At 37.4% G+C, this 15,054-nt stretch overlaps 3 protein-coding genes across 7 annotated transcripts in view; 1 reads left to right on the top strand and 2 right to left on the bottom strand.

Annotated features, from left to right (window-relative positions):
• Positions 1-103: 103 nt before the first annotated feature.
• Positions 104-10,123, bottom strand: LOC104587198 (T-complex protein 1 subunit gamma). Its single transcript, XM_010244708.3, has 13 exons — positions 9,997-10,123; positions 6,468-6,529; positions 4,296-4,368; positions 3,762-3,829; positions 3,460-3,529; positions 2,975-3,043; positions 2,817-2,888; positions 2,347-2,420; positions 1,469-2,131; positions 1,264-1,389; positions 993-1,097; positions 773-847; positions 104-683 (listed from the first exon to the last, which is right to left on the bottom strand). Exons 1-13 carry the CDS (start codon positions 10,019-10,021, stop codon positions 495-497), a joined length of 1,671 nt encoding a protein of 556 aa, XP_010243010.1. The 5' UTR covers positions 10,022-10,123; the 3' UTR covers positions 104-494.
• The window catches only part of LOC104587195 (uncharacterized), a 54,155-nt gene continuing 43,396 nt past the window's right edge, over positions 4,296-15,054 (bottom strand). For 2 of the 5 annotated variants that reach the window (XM_010244702.3, XM_010244701.3), the window contains exons 22-23: positions 14,297-14,590; positions 13,857-14,125 (exon numbers count right to left, since the gene is read on the bottom strand). In XM_010244702.3, the coding sequence (XP_010243004.1) occupies positions 14,032-14,125; positions 14,297-14,590 (388 nt within the window). In that variant the 3' untranslated portion in view covers positions 13,857-14,031. Of the gene's footprint in view, positions 4,369-6,467; positions 6,530-9,996; positions 10,124-13,856; positions 14,126-14,296; positions 14,591-15,054 lie in introns of those variants that run through there. The other 3 variants (XM_088903518.1, XM_088903519.1, XM_088903520.1) reach the window with 3 other exon arrangements.
• Positions 10,843-13,382, top strand: LOC104587197 (Phosphoglycerate mutase family protein). Its single transcript, XM_010244707.3, has 5 exons — positions 10,843-11,244; positions 11,342-11,587; positions 11,884-11,965; positions 12,840-13,054; positions 13,170-13,382. Exons 1-5 carry the CDS (start codon positions 11,000-11,002, stop codon positions 13,288-13,290), a joined length of 909 nt encoding a protein of 302 aa, XP_010243009.2. The 5' UTR covers positions 10,843-10,999; the 3' UTR covers positions 13,291-13,382.

Raw genomic sequence — 15,054 nt, 5'->3', positions numbered from 1 at the left:
GTACTTATGTCCTCAAAAAGTTAGGATGGTGCTAGGTTTGAGTAAGAAAATACCTTCAACATCTGAGCAGATGCAAAAGAGAGAAATAAAAAAGAAAATAAGATAAAACAAAAAAAAATCTAAATATATCTTTAGATGAATCAGTCTCATAGACAAAACAGTTGTCCTTGTATTTCTCAAAACCCACGAAACTAGAATTTCTTGGAAAACCAAATTTCAAGTAAAAACTAAGTAAAGCAAAACGTGCAAGTACTCTAGTCTTATCCTTCAACCTTGAAAATCTCATATTTGAAGTTAGAGAATTTTAAAGATTTTTGTAATTGTAAGAACAAGCATAAGCCCACAATTGTTTATATCTGATCTCGAACTTCTAGTCAAAACTTAGAGAGCCCCGCACATGAACCAGAATGCAGCAAGCACCCTCAACAAGTGAGATGCATCACATCATCCACATTAATGCAAGCCAAACGATGTAACTAATCATTCTGAAATCTTCACTCGGGGAGTATTTGCTCATTGTCCGCATCTCCTTCCTCCTCAATTTTGGGCTTCGGAGCTTGCCCAGCTCCAGGAGCTTGCTTCTTCTTAATTCCACTTACAATATCATCAATTCTGAGGAGCATGCAAGCAGCTTCAATTGCTGTCTTAAATGTCTGTGCCTTCACATTGTAAGCGTCCCAAATCTAAAGAAGAGATAAAGAGCACACATAAATGATCCGCTTACATCATGTAGGCATGTAGTTAGGTTAGCCAAATTGGCCAGCTATTATACCTTCCGCTCTTTCATATCTGTAATCGCTCCTGTATTCCCATCAATGCCCACCCATGCATTCTCGCCATTTGCATGCTGTGACAAAAATAAAGGAAACAAAATAAACAAAAAGAGAAGTTTGAAATTTGAAGTTTCCACTTTTTGAGCCACTGCTTACTTCATTGAAACACCACATAAAATCTTGAACAACATTTAGGAGCAAAGCAACAGAGCTTTATACCTTTCCTTGCAAGGCTGTCATGGTGCGAATCACATTCACCCCACAGTTCTGGGCCAAAGTCCGTGGAATAGCCTCAAAAGCTACTGCAGCAGCTTCATAGGGCCACTGTGAAATCAAAAAGACAAAAAATAGAAGGACCACTTAAATGGTTAAGGAAAATTACATCTCAAATCTTAAATTGGGAATAGAGTTTCTCGTGGCATCCATATAATTGTACTTTCACACACTAGTCTTTGAGCATGCCCAAACTTTTTCAAGTTAAAAAGTTTACCTTTTCAATGCCTTCAATAGATGAACTCTTCTGCTTCAGTGTTGCTGATACAGTCAGCTCTGTAGCACCTCCACCAGGAACAAGTTTTGGATTCTTGATTATATTCCTTGCCACAGACATTGCATCCTGTCAAGATTGAAGTACTTCAGAACAATAGCCTCATGGTCAACACAAGTATTTTTAGGTGCTAAAAAACAACAAATACCTGCAGGTTTCTTTCAACTTCATTCAGGAGATCCTTACTGGCACCTCTTAAAAGAACAGTACAAGCTTTTGGATCTTTGCAATCAACAATGAATGCAAAGAATTCATCCCCAATCTTCTTGACCTCAAAAAGTCCAGCTCCAGTGCCAACATCGGACTCTTGTAGTTCATCTGGTCTGTTCACAACAACAGCCCCACATGCCTTAGCAATCCTGTTGTTGTCTGTTTTCCTCAATCTTCTGATCGCACTTACTCCAGCCTTACTCAAATAATGGCATGCCAGATCACTAAGCCCTTTTTCTGTGATTACTAAATCAGGTTTGAACTTCAGTATCTGCATGCAGATGTTCTCAATATATTCTTCCTCCATCTTCAGTAGGAGCCCCCAATCTTCTTCTTTAGCCAGCTCTGCATTTGTTTGGTTTTCTCCTTTCTTATATTCAAGAGGGCAATCAAGAAGAATAATGCGTGGATTGACAATCCTTCTTCTCATTTTACCGGGGGCAATAACATCTTTGTTAATCATAACCCCTTTAAGAACCTTGGAATCTTCCAATTGACCACCAGGGACCTTCTCAACCTTTATATACTTCTTAATATCTACCCCTCGCAACCCCTGGCCCAGGTCAACCCCAACCGTTGTGGTTGCATCAAGAGCTAAATCCTGAGAATCAAGCAGACAAAAAAAAAGAGAGGAAAAAAACATATAAAAGTTAACGAAGGTTTAACCACCAACAGAATAATATCACAAGAAACAAGGAAAATAAAAGTAAAGCAATGGTATAATGATGTGACAAACTTGAGTCTGACCAAATTTGCAGAATCCAAACTACAAAATCAGGTGCACCAACAGCAATAGAGACTACATAAAATACTCACTGCAATTAGGTCCCCAAATTGACTGGTGAACTTTGTGCCTATACAACTTTTAACCAGCCCCAGCATTGTCGCACCTGCCAAGTGAAATCATGTTATTTCCATAACAAAAAATATAAAATCTCAATTAATGAAAGCCCTGTTCATTCAAAATTGAATCTGCATATTCTATAGACAATGTTGAACATACTCAAAAAAATCCTTCTGTTAAATTTAGTAAGAAATACTACTATCACACATGGCTCCATTTAATTTTATTTTCTGTAAAAGCAAATATTTTATTATATTTGGGGAAAATATCTATGATCCTATGGTAACAAAAACATGCAAGCACTACAATCAGTTGGGACAAGAATAGTTTCAGAACTTGAAGGGAGGGAATGATGAAGATGATAGAATGCCATGAATAGCATATTAAGCACATGATACAATTCAAATAGACAGAATGTGAACCTAACACAATAGAAACTTACGATCATTGACATCAATGGATATTGCAATCCTATCAAGAACAGCAATGGCATCCTCAAGAGCCTTATTGTATGCTGCAAGAAGAACACATCAAATCATTCATTAAAAGATTATACAATCTACAACTAGAGAAGGCATGACCAAGTGCATAAAATATTACCTCGGCAAATGACTGTAGGATGATAGTTCTTGTCAATGAAGGCTTCTGCAACATGTAGCATCTCACCAGCTTCACAAAAATAAAAAATGGTAATTAGTGACAAGGATATTAACACGTAGACATCATGCTAAAGAAAAGCTTTATATTGAGAAAGAGAAAATAATCCCCTCCCTCAGGTAACAGACTATTAAACTGGCATGCTCGACCAAAGGGTATGGACAAATAAAAAATCTAGTATGTGTTATCACCATATCCCTTGACTCATGTTAGAAGTTTATCAGTAGCCCAAAAATGAGCAATTTATTTTTTACAGCAATCAGTTCACTACCTCTTCCTGTGGTAATAATCTTAGAAACTTATTTGCATAAAGGGAATAGCATGTTTTTATATTGCTTGTTTGCACAGCAGATGAGGAAAAAATAACAGTGGCATTATTGCATAAACAGGAGTATGAAGGTATAACAAGTTGTAAGCCCAAAGCATACCAAGAACAATGACAGATGTTGTTCCATCTCCTACTTCTTCATCTTGTGTACGGCTTAGTTCAATCATGGACTGCAACATCACACAAAACTTGTTAAAAATGAGCAAAGAAGTAAATTTAAGGCAATAAGACAGAGTCAGGAGCTGGAATTGGTTGCATAAACCTAAATAACACAAATGCACAATTAATTCAACAGGAAAGAAAAAAACAACAGCAATAGTAAAAATTGTAAAAACAACAACAATAATCAGCAGGCATAAATGATTTTCATTTCAATTGTGGTAAGAGACAGAGAAACCATGCCTTAGCTGCTGGGTGGGCAAGATCCAACTCACGTAGAATAGCATTCCCATCATTGGTGACCACAATTCCTGTTAGCAACCAGAAAAGCCATCTCAGTTATCTATATCAAATAGAAGAAGTCAAGAAGAAAATAAAGAACTAATATCACACGAAAAGAAAATGGAACAGTAAGGCTCAGTTTGGAAGGAGCACAAATGCAAATATGTAGAGTGCAAAACCTTGTAGTTTGTATTATATTGTATGTATTTGTGTTCTTTCCAAACTGAACCTAACTGTCACAAAATGTTGGATGCAAAAGACTATGGGGAAATGAAGCCTCTCAGAATCAGTTGAAAGAATGGAGGTACATTGATATTCACAGGTTCAAATGGATAATCCTTAAAATAGAAGTTGATATATAGTGGAACAAGGTTAAAACATACTGTCTTGCCTAATAATTTAGCCTTGTCAATTTTACTTTTTTTCATCAATAAGTCCATGTTCATTTACAATAGGAATGGGAAAAATTCATGCATCAACAAGGAAAAAGAGCACCTCCCCCAGCATCAAGCAACATCTTCAACATGGATCGTGGACCCAAAGTAGTTCGAATTATGTCAGCCACAGCCTGCAACGGATTACACAGAAGGCATGATTCAATAATTAAATTCAATGGACCACATAGTAATGAAATAATCAGAAGCTCAGCCCATCTAGAATACACGATTTAAGATTTTAAAATATTAGCATGGAGTTAAATGTTCTCAGCTACTTTACAAAGATAGGAAATGTCAATTCTAGATTCTGACACTGGTAGAAGATTTCGGATTTGGCATACCGACAAAAAGAGCATAGGGAACTTGACAGGTAAAACTTTTTATTGTTTTAATTTTTGTAACATAGAAAACTCTATATAAATGAGTGTTGCATGGGCATGAATATAGGAATCATAATCTCATGTATGTCAGGGAATCTGACTCAGTAAGATGAAAAAACATAGGCACACAGACAAAGTGTACAGAAAAGTAGATGCTATTGAAGCAGTCCGTATTTTTAAATTCTGACATCATATACCCATAGAAAATGTCTAAAAGTTTCTATTTGTTACTAAAGAAACATTCTATAGGAAAAATGCCATTTATCATGTGCACTAGATTTTCACTTTTTGAAATAATGAAGGAGAGAAAAGGAAAATGCTACACATAAGTGTCATAAAGTATCCATGGTGTGTTGGAATCTGATGAGTTTCTGGTATACACACTAAAGCATTTAGGAGAGTCCATGAAACATTAAGCGCAGTATGTGAAAACTAAGTATGCTAATCTTCTTTGAGTTGTCTATACATCATTATTTTTACCAGAATTGTCTTTATATACAATTTCCTTCTTAGTTTTAACCATCCAGTGGCCTGTGTTGTTTTGCTCATTTATAACAAGTTAACAAGTAAAATATGTATTAAAAAGAACAGAGCAAGATACAAGCATGACCTTTCATAATATAGAGGCAATACCAAAGAGACTCAAGAAGGTGACCAAAACTGGTACAGCTATAGGATAGCAGTATCATACAGCAACCCGAACTACCAAATTCCCACAATTCAACTCAGATTTCCCACCGCCTTATCCAAAAAGTCTATCTGGCAACAAATTGATGGACTTAGGGATCTAACTGAACGAGATTCCCTTTGAAAGCCAAGGCTCTAGCCTCTCCAAGAGAATGTCACAACCTGAGAATCACCTTCCACCTCTACATGCTCAAAAGTGAGCATTAACTCATATGTAATTAGACCTGGCAATCGGGTTGGGTGGGTCGGGTTCGGGTTCGGTTGTCAAATGCTAGACCCTAACCCTAAATGTAAGGGTTAGGGTTGACCCATGGGTCAATTCGGGTCATCCCAAAAAATAATTGAAATACAAAAAAAATACATGAAAAATGTCAAAATTAAAAGAATTAACCTTAAAATTCCAAATATAAAATAAAAACTTGAACATTTAACAATTTAAAGAGTAAACAATAAAAAGTAAAGACTAAACAGAAAAAATTAAAGAGTGGAAATTTCTAACAATGCATAAATAATCCCAATTAGACTTGACAATCAGGTCAGCGGGTTGACCCATGACCCAACCCAACCCAGTTTTTTGGGTCGGGTCATTTTCACATTCGGGTTACTAAATATGAGGTCCTAACCCTATTTTTTCGGGTTGGGTTGGGTCAACTTTTTGCCAGGTCTATATGTAATGTTACACTTTCCAAGTGTGTGTTAACTTGTTAAGATCCTAGCAAAGTATTTCAAGTTTTTCCCTCATATAAACTTAAAATACCTAAGTTGCTTTAAAATTTAATTCTATCTTCAGATGAGTTCTAGTTGATGAAGTTCATAGTTTCCATTTTTCATCTTAGTCAACTAATTTCCCTTTTTCCACTTTTTTCAGGACTTAAATTTTGCCTGTTTTATATTTTTTTCTCAAGGTGCCCTCCCCTGCCTGAAGCCCCACACCATAGAATCTAATCAACTGGTTTGAGGAAATTTTACAAAAATCTCTCCATACAAATTTAGGAAGATTATAATCAACAAGATAATGGATAAAGAAGCTTTTCAGATAATGCACAAACTTTCTACTCCAAATGTACATCAGATGCAGAGTGGATCTAAAATACACAAAAACCAACAAGTTACACTACACAACAAAAAAGGCATTATGTTGTATGAAACTAGTTTAATCTCACCTTTGATGCTTGGATATTAGCATGGTGCACCTTACTTCCAGATTCCCGCTTTAATGAGTCTTCTGCTCATTCAAATTACACATGCCGCAAGGTTATCAATTAATAAAACTCCATAAATATGCTTTGAAATAATTGATGGAACCACAAATAGAACTTCAGGAAGTTTAAAGTTTCCAATAGTGAGCATAAATAAGAAGGCCTCCTTACATAACACTAATCAAAAGACATATAAGGAAAATAGGTCCCCAGTGAAAAGGAATGGAAAAGATGCAAGAAACAAATGCCTTGTAGACTTAGAGATCTAATAATGAATGGTAACTAGAATACACACTTAACCATTCTTTAATTAGATTGACTTAGTCCCTGTTTTCCATTAAATTGCTATCACCATATTTGAGTACTGTAGCATGACAACTATTTTGTTTAGACCTTGTTACACAGATCCTTCCCCTTTATACCTTAGAAAATAAAATGATAAAAACAACTAGTACTCAAATGCTACTGATATCATATTTCCTCCAAACCTATCCCAAAACGGGGGTAGCCCTTCCCCAAGCATCACAGAAACACAGATAATTGAGATGCCAGTCTAGAAAGACTGGAGAGGCAACATGCATGTATGACCTTGACTTTCCAACCAATCAGCCACAATGGTGGCTTCTCTAAAAGCAAGCATGTAAGTAACAGTTAAACAAGAGTCTTGACAAACAACCGGGCACTCTTCTAGGATATTCTTAATATTCCAAGGTGGGTCCTCAATTCCCTTCCATTAATAACTAGTCTCAAATCTCCATAAACAATGATACAATTTAGACTGAACCTCCTCACAAGTTGCAACAAAGTGGACTTGCAACGCCACCCAGGCCTCCACATTAATAGAGCACAATCCAACATTCTTGCAAATGGTAAATAGAGTGATTTAAAAGGCGTGTCTAGGTGCATAGGCGATGCGCATTTCAGGGTAGGAGCCTCACCCAGGTCCTAGGCACAACCCTTTCAAAAGGCACACACCTGGTGTGCCTAGGCGTGCGCCTTTTGAAACTTTGATGCCTTTTTGCTCTTTTTGTGTCTAGCAACTAGGCCAAGGGCTCCGCCCCTGGACCCCCGTGCCACACCCCTCGAGGCAAGCCTAAACAAGTCCACATTAGGTCTTAAATTCTTAGTTCTCACACAAAAAAAAAAATGATTTTATAGTTTTAATTGCTTTTTAAGAAGACATTTTATTCGGATGAATGAACATTACCAAATAGGGGGTTCTCGAAGCTTCGGTGAGCGAGTGAAGCGAGCGAACCAGAGCGGAGCAGAACTCCCTATTTGGTAATGTTGTTCACTCATTCATCCTAATAAAATGTCTCCTTAAAAAGCAATTAAAACTATAAAATCATTATTTTTTGTGTGAGAACTAAGAATTTAAGACCTAATGTGGCCTTGTTTGGGCTTGCCTCGAGGGGTGTGGTACAAAGGCGGCTTGGAGAATCAGGAATGTAATATGTTTTACATCACATTAGCTATTTGAATTAGTGCAATTGAGAAAAAAGAGATTGTGGGTTTTATATGCTTGAAAATGTTTTATATATTTGATTTTATTTTTAAATTCTCATTTGAATATGCTTTACATGTTATATTTATGTATTTTAATATTAGATAATAGGTTTTTTAAAACATTTATTTTAAAATTAAAGTTTATATTTTTATTAATATTATGTTTAATAATTTTTTGCATTTACTTTTGATTTTTAGCCGTTTTTTATTATTGCGCCTTGCTTAAAAAGACGCAGGCCTCGCCTTGGGCCTTGTGCCTTGCGCCTCAGGTGCAAATTGACCCCTACGCTTTTTTTGCACCTTGCAGTTTTAAAACACTGGGTAAATAGAACCTTTCCCACATAATGTCTTGCTACCACTTCAATTCTACCATTCTATCTTCTCGATTCATCAAAGTTGATCTTGACCTCATCTCTATATGGGGGTTTCCAGTTAAAATTTTTTTGCGAAATCAATAATTTATAGCAACATTTCACATGCAATTATTTGGTTGAAAATAGGAACATTTTTCAAATGTACATTAGTGTACATATAATGTGTGTTTCATGAATAAGTGCTATAGATCTACTCAATTACTCCCTTGCTCTATAATCTATATTTTCTGTTTTTTTCTTTTTTGATGGATAGCCTTGAAAGTAGAGATGTATTTAAAATGTACATTAGTGTACATATAATGCGTGCTTCATACCTTGAACCTACATTACCTTGTTCTATATTTTCGGTTCAAAATTCTTCTTTATTGTCATAAATTTGATTGTACTGCAATAGGAAGACTGAAAAAAGGCAAAGAAGGAGATGGATGTTAATAGATACTAGATTATATTAGTATTGTGTTTATATTTAAATGCTTTCAATGCCTATTAAATATATTTTGGATCTTATTTTATTAGTATCTTGTTTAGTTTACCTCTTCAGTTACATGATTTGTATGAACTATTCTTGAAAACTCTGCTAATGGTTATTCTTCTCCTCCAAGCACAAGGTCAACTGCCTGAAATACACCTTTAGCCTTTTAAAAGCTAAAATAAGGGCAGAGCAATCAGAAGCAAAATAATGAAGTATAGCTCATCTCACTCAACCAACATTACAGAGGAAGTTTGCCACCCTAGACAACCAAAGATGGAATCACACCATCTACTGGAATATCACATCTATATGGATGGAATAAACTTTCAAGAAACTCTATTCAATTTAGTGAATCAAGAGATGTGATGCATTCATGACAAGCATGGGTATGGACTATTCCAGCTTCTTAAAATCCAAGTTTTCGAAACAAAATAATAATAATAATAATAAACTTTTATCTCCAATTACACACCAAATTCCCAAATTAAGATTACGAAAACTCCTTACACCACGATTATAACTAAAACCACTTGGTATAAGTCCTCGGAGGAAAAACTTATGGCCTAAAGCTACTTCATATGGACAGTTTGTGAGACAAGTAAGCAAAGTATTGACCTAAAAGGTAGCTATAGCCTACAGATTAAGTTGCAACGTTTTTCTATTAAGGCTGCATTTGGCATTCCTTATTTTAAGGACTCATCTCCTTTTTGTAGTTAAAATGCCCCAGAGTTTTTAGCAGCAAATAGGAGATAAGTCCTTAAAATAAGGAATGCCAAATGCAGCCTAAATGTCCACTTAATTTAGAATACCTTGTCAAAATATTTTATGCCAGATCAAGCGATTGGCACATAAAAAGTAACTTGCACGGGCATTACAATAGACCATTCGTGGAATCTCTTTTCACCAAACCAACACATCGTGTTCAAAAATTTTGTATCTAGTTTTCTTATCAAAAACAGATCGAAGTTAAGCAGACGAAGCTACAGAGAAACAACTATAACATACACAGATGACACATACGCACACAGATAGAGAGAGTAAAAAAGATATAACTCCGTGATCCGGTGACAATGTAATGGAGAACAAGAAGAGCGATTGAGGACTATCCGAAGAAGAAGAAGAAGAGCAGTTCAGAACTTACTAAGAACGAGTACTGGTGCGTGCATGATTGGAGATCGTAGAGATTGTAAACCCTAAACAAGATCAATAAGAGCGGTTCTTCGTAGGGTTTCCCGAGTTGTTGCTACTATGCGAGGCAAAAATGGGTTCTGCAAAGAGTGAAAAACCCTTTTAAATTCTTCTATTAAAAAATATCAGAAATCTGATGGCAGCGAAGCGCAAGTCACGTGCCATAAACGTGACAGACTTGAGCGAGCGGGAGGGAAATCACTAGACACGCACACCAGGCCCAGGGTTCTGGGTAACGGACTAACGGGTTGGTATGAAGAAAGGGTCTGGGTCTCTCGGACTATCCGTATGTCAATGGGTCGGTCCGAGTGGAATCCATGTATTCGCGGACCCAGACCCTATTATATGCATCTTTACCCAAAAAAAAAAAACCTATTATATGCATTGGTTATGGTTCCACATCCTCTCGGGTTGGTGCCCAGACCTTTTAGATGTGGTTCCAGACCTGGACCCACCAAATAAATCAGAGCTAATATGCCTACACCCGAGTCAGACCATAATGAGCCATGTACAAAACCAAACCCAGTGTACCAACCGGACCACTGATCTGAGATCCAATCTCATTAAGATTCGAATCCAACTATATAATTAACGAATTTCGTATTTTATATTTTGTACGTGTATAAATTAAAGAGTTGTTATTTCTATTTTCTAGCTTTTTCTTAAAATCTTAATTGATGATTGAATCAGATTTTGTACGTGGATGGACCTGATTTGATTCGAATTATAGTCAGACCCGTTTTGCAGCTGTGGGCCTATGGCCGTTTATGGACCGTAGCGCTAGCATTCCCCCTCTTACTGCGGCGAAGGAGTGTGAGTGAGACTGAGGTACCAGACCATACATCCGTTTTCTCTCTCTTTTATCCTTGCCCATCTCTCAGCCCGAAAAAACGGTTGGGCTCGGAGGTCAGAGTTCAGTTGGCGACCGTTGTGACTGAAGCCGTTTCTGTAGAATAATGCCGAGGGCCTCATCATCAGCTGCAAAACTTCCTCCATCTCCATATCTTCCTCCTCCTTTAAATCGTACAAATCTTAACTTCCTTCTGAAACCCATCGACCGCCGCTCTCTCCTCATTTCCCTGACCATCTCTGTCACTCCTTTCTTCACTCCCTCCCCGTTTGAAACTCCAAGCCTCCTCTCGGCACGGACAGCAGCGGCCCGAGGCCTCTTCCAAATGCCTCCGGTTCGTCTCAACAATCGGTAATTTTAAAGCCATCAATTCTCCTATTTGCAATTATGGAGGAAACTTGAACTAATTCGATCTCTGTTCGTCTTCTCGTTGTCTTGGGGAAAAAAGATACTTTCTAGTTCGATCTGGGGAGTCAGAATTCGAAAGGCTTGGCATAATCAACACGAACCCAGTAGCAAAGACGTCCGTGGACAGCGGGCTCTCGGAACTAGGGAAGAAACAGACGGTGAGAGCGGCCCTCGCATTGAAGGAGATGGGAGCTTGCAGTGGAAATTGCTGGATTTGGCCTTCCATCACCCAGAGAGCTTACCAGGCTGCAGAGGTCATTGCCGCAGTTAATGGGATCGATCGGAGGTAGATACACTTTTCCAGGGGTGTGAATTGGGTGTGAATCTTTTACTCACCCCATTCATCCTTTTCTTTTCCCAATAAAACTGTAAAAGGTTTTCTGACTTTCTCCCATCACATTGAACTAATTTGGAAGCAGAGTATAGTCCAACAAAATCGACATCACTATTTCCTCTTCTCTTTTATGTTTTCTTTCTATGAAGAACAATAGCGCCCCTGTACAGCTTTATGAAGACAATTTGTGTGAGTTGTTTGATCAGTTTCTTGTGTTATTTCGTTTATTTCCTTGGTAAATGTCGCAGCCACATAGTCCCCGAGTACAGCTTTTTGGATGCTCGTGGCTTGGGAGCTTATGAAGGCAAGAGCTTGGACTCCCTTTCTGAGGTAGGATCTATATCAACTTCTTTTTCTTTTTTTAATTATGTGATGAGATTATACTGTTTTTAATTGAATGAACATGTTTGTTCTTAAGCAATCTATGAATACTGTTAACTTTGAAGAAAATGATTTTTGGTTGTCAAGCAAGTCCTCTAGCACTTCCTCAACACTTCGCGCCAAGCCACCAACACACACACTCTGTAGCAAGAGCTCAATTAATTAGGTCCTCTCATTCATAGTCGTAACCAAACAATGAAGTCTGAGTTTCTGAGTTGCTGGTTAAGGCTTAGTACAATGCTACCCTCATAGAAGATCAGCTACCACAACTTCAGGGATCTCAGGCCTCAAGCAGTTCATGGCGGAAACTTGTACTGATCCTTTTCTTGATACCCCACTTTAGAGAATTCAATGTATGCTCTATCAGAGAGGGATCCTTCTTTTCAATACCAACTTGCGTCATGAGTTTGATTACCGAAAAAATAAAAAAAAAAGAAAAGAAAGTTACATCATGAGTTAAATCTTCCCATATTCAATAGACGAGGAAAGGAGAAGGGAATGAAGAGAAAGATGATCTACTTTTCTTTCATTGTTTTTTGTATTTTTTTCTTCAAAATGCCCTGGCGTTTTAAGGGCCTTACACTATTACAGATACCTTACAACTGATAATGGTTCTCCAAAGTTTATTTACTTGATGCTAATAAATGCTTTCTGCAGAACAAGAACAATTGAACAACTATGAATACAGAAGTTTCTTACTTTCTTATGTCAAGTAGCATCCTTGTACAGCCAGCTGGGCATAGTCAACCTGTATCATGTTGCCATTCTGAAATAAGTTTCTTTATTCTAACCTAAATTAGTTTTTCTTACCAAACTTATTCAGGTCTATGCATCTGATGGCATTTCTTCGAGCATCAAACCACCTCCTATCGATGATGGAACTCCTAATGAAAGTGTCTCAGATGTATTTGTTCGTGTGACACAACTCATGTCAATTCTTGAAACACAGTATTCTGGGGATACAGTTATTATTGTCTCGCCGGATTCCGACAACCTGACTGTCCTACAAGCTGGTTTGGTTGGTCTCGACCTTCGCAGGTAAACATAAAATCTATATCAACATCCATTCTCTCCAATAACACAGAATCATTACCAGTTTGGCTATGATGAGGCAATGTTATTATGGTTTGTTGCCATTGATATTTTTTTACAGGCATAGGGATCTTTCTTTTGGACCTGGTGAAGTCAGATTTGTAGATGCCAAGAGCATACCTGACTACAAGCAACCTGCCTCAGCTGTATATAAGTGCTTAAAACCACCAAGCTGTAACTGAAATTTTGTCCTCCATTTTATACTGTATATGCAGAAGGTAGAACTTTATCTTGGAGCACTTTTTAGATATGTTATCTCATGACTGTTCTTCTATTCTGTCTCATTAAGTTAATATGTTTGTTTCTGTGCATAATTGTTTCTTATATGAAGAGTTAATTTGTCATTTTCAATTCTATCATTTTCTTGTCTTGCCACTCATTCATTACAACAATAAATGTCTTATAGACTTTTCTTTTATTCCACTACTCTTCTCTAAATCTATGGATGATTTGATTAAAAAATAAGAATGAGAAACAAAGACCATCTTCTATTTCTTCCATGTAGGGATCTCCTTATATCAACTTAAAGAACTTATACTAGGAAACCCAAGCCGTCCGGTCCTAGCAAGAGATGAAGAGAACGCACGGATTACATTGAACTAAGATAGAGATCATAAGAAGTTTATACTTCTTAAAGAATTAATTTTAGTTGCTAAAAATCTCTTTATCCTTGTTAAAATGATGCCAATATTCAGCAACATAAGTAAGCCAATCAACACTTAAAGAATCATCAAGATCCACACAGACATAACTGAAGAAAATGAAAAACAATAAACAATTCAATCCCAAGTGGAGGGCGTATATCCCCCCAGATCTCAACCAATAAATAAAACATTAAGAAAGATTTCCCCTTGGTTTTTCTTCTCAGCTTCAAGACATACTAAGCTAATAGCTTTCAAGGACTACATAGGAATGAAGACCATTCAGTCTGTTAGAAATCTGAATTGAGTTGGGTTTTTCTCCGACAGAATAATGACAGGGCAAGATTCGTTTGGCTGAATCGAATTGAGTTTTTCTCTGCCAAAGGACTTAAATAAGTTGCAGAAAACAAAAAAGAACTTGAAATTGGACAAGTTGACACACATATGCCCACCCGTTATCCCATTTCACAGTTCGCCAACCGAGTAATGAAAGATCAAGTTAAGCTCAACTCAGTAAAAAACCAAAAACAACATTCATAACACTCACTCATAGCCGGCTCTTGTTGATCTTTGAAAGTCTGCATTCACTTTGGGTCCGGCAGCCTGAACATTGATCTTACAAATTGGAAGATTAGAAATCGAACTAGTGAGTCTGGGAACTTCCCCCGCTTCATTGCTTGTCTTTCGTGAGAGTCTTAGTGACTGTGACGAGGAGACACCAACTTTGATCTTTTGATTCTTTTCCTTTCCGATGCGGAACTTCTTGCTCAAATGAGTGTTCCCCTGGTTCTGTTCCTGAGTGTCAGTTAGGCATGGCGTTCGATCCGAGATCAGAGACCACCTACAAAACAAAATAAACACCGAATTTTAGTGCTAATATTTCCCACTACTGCGATAATAAACAATTACAAGTTTCATCATTTGGATCTCAGATCGTTGGTGAAGTCGATTTAATACAATGACAGATGTTTCGTTTCAACTTTCAACCATGGATTTTAAGCAATTTTGGTTCCATAGCGAAAGCGAAACCAACCGGGTTGATCTGGGCCAACTCAGCTCTTCAAATAAGTCAGGCCTACAAATTAGCTCCAACCTGCCAAGCGGCTGGGTCCTGGCTAGGGCCTTTACAAATTCTATTTGCATAAGCCATGTTTATCGGCTTATCGCTCCATCCCCAACCACTCAGCTAGTCAGCTCTATTATCACGACAACTGTCGTTGCTGCAAATTGTGCCATACATCTTTCTTTCTTTGATAGGCATCGCTAGGTTGTTTTCTACCGATTCGGATCTCCTACCACAAGAAT

This window comes from Nelumbo nucifera, chromosome 4 (genome assembly GCF_055504915.1).
Source record: "Nelumbo nucifera cultivar China Antique chromosome 4, China Antique-T2T, whole genome shotgun sequence".
NCBI classification, from domain to species: domain Eukaryota; kingdom Viridiplantae; phylum Streptophyta; class Magnoliopsida; order Proteales; family Nelumbonaceae; genus Nelumbo; species Nelumbo nucifera.
Note: the sequence above shows the minus strand (reverse complement) of the source record. Positions and strands in the feature narration are given on the sequence as shown.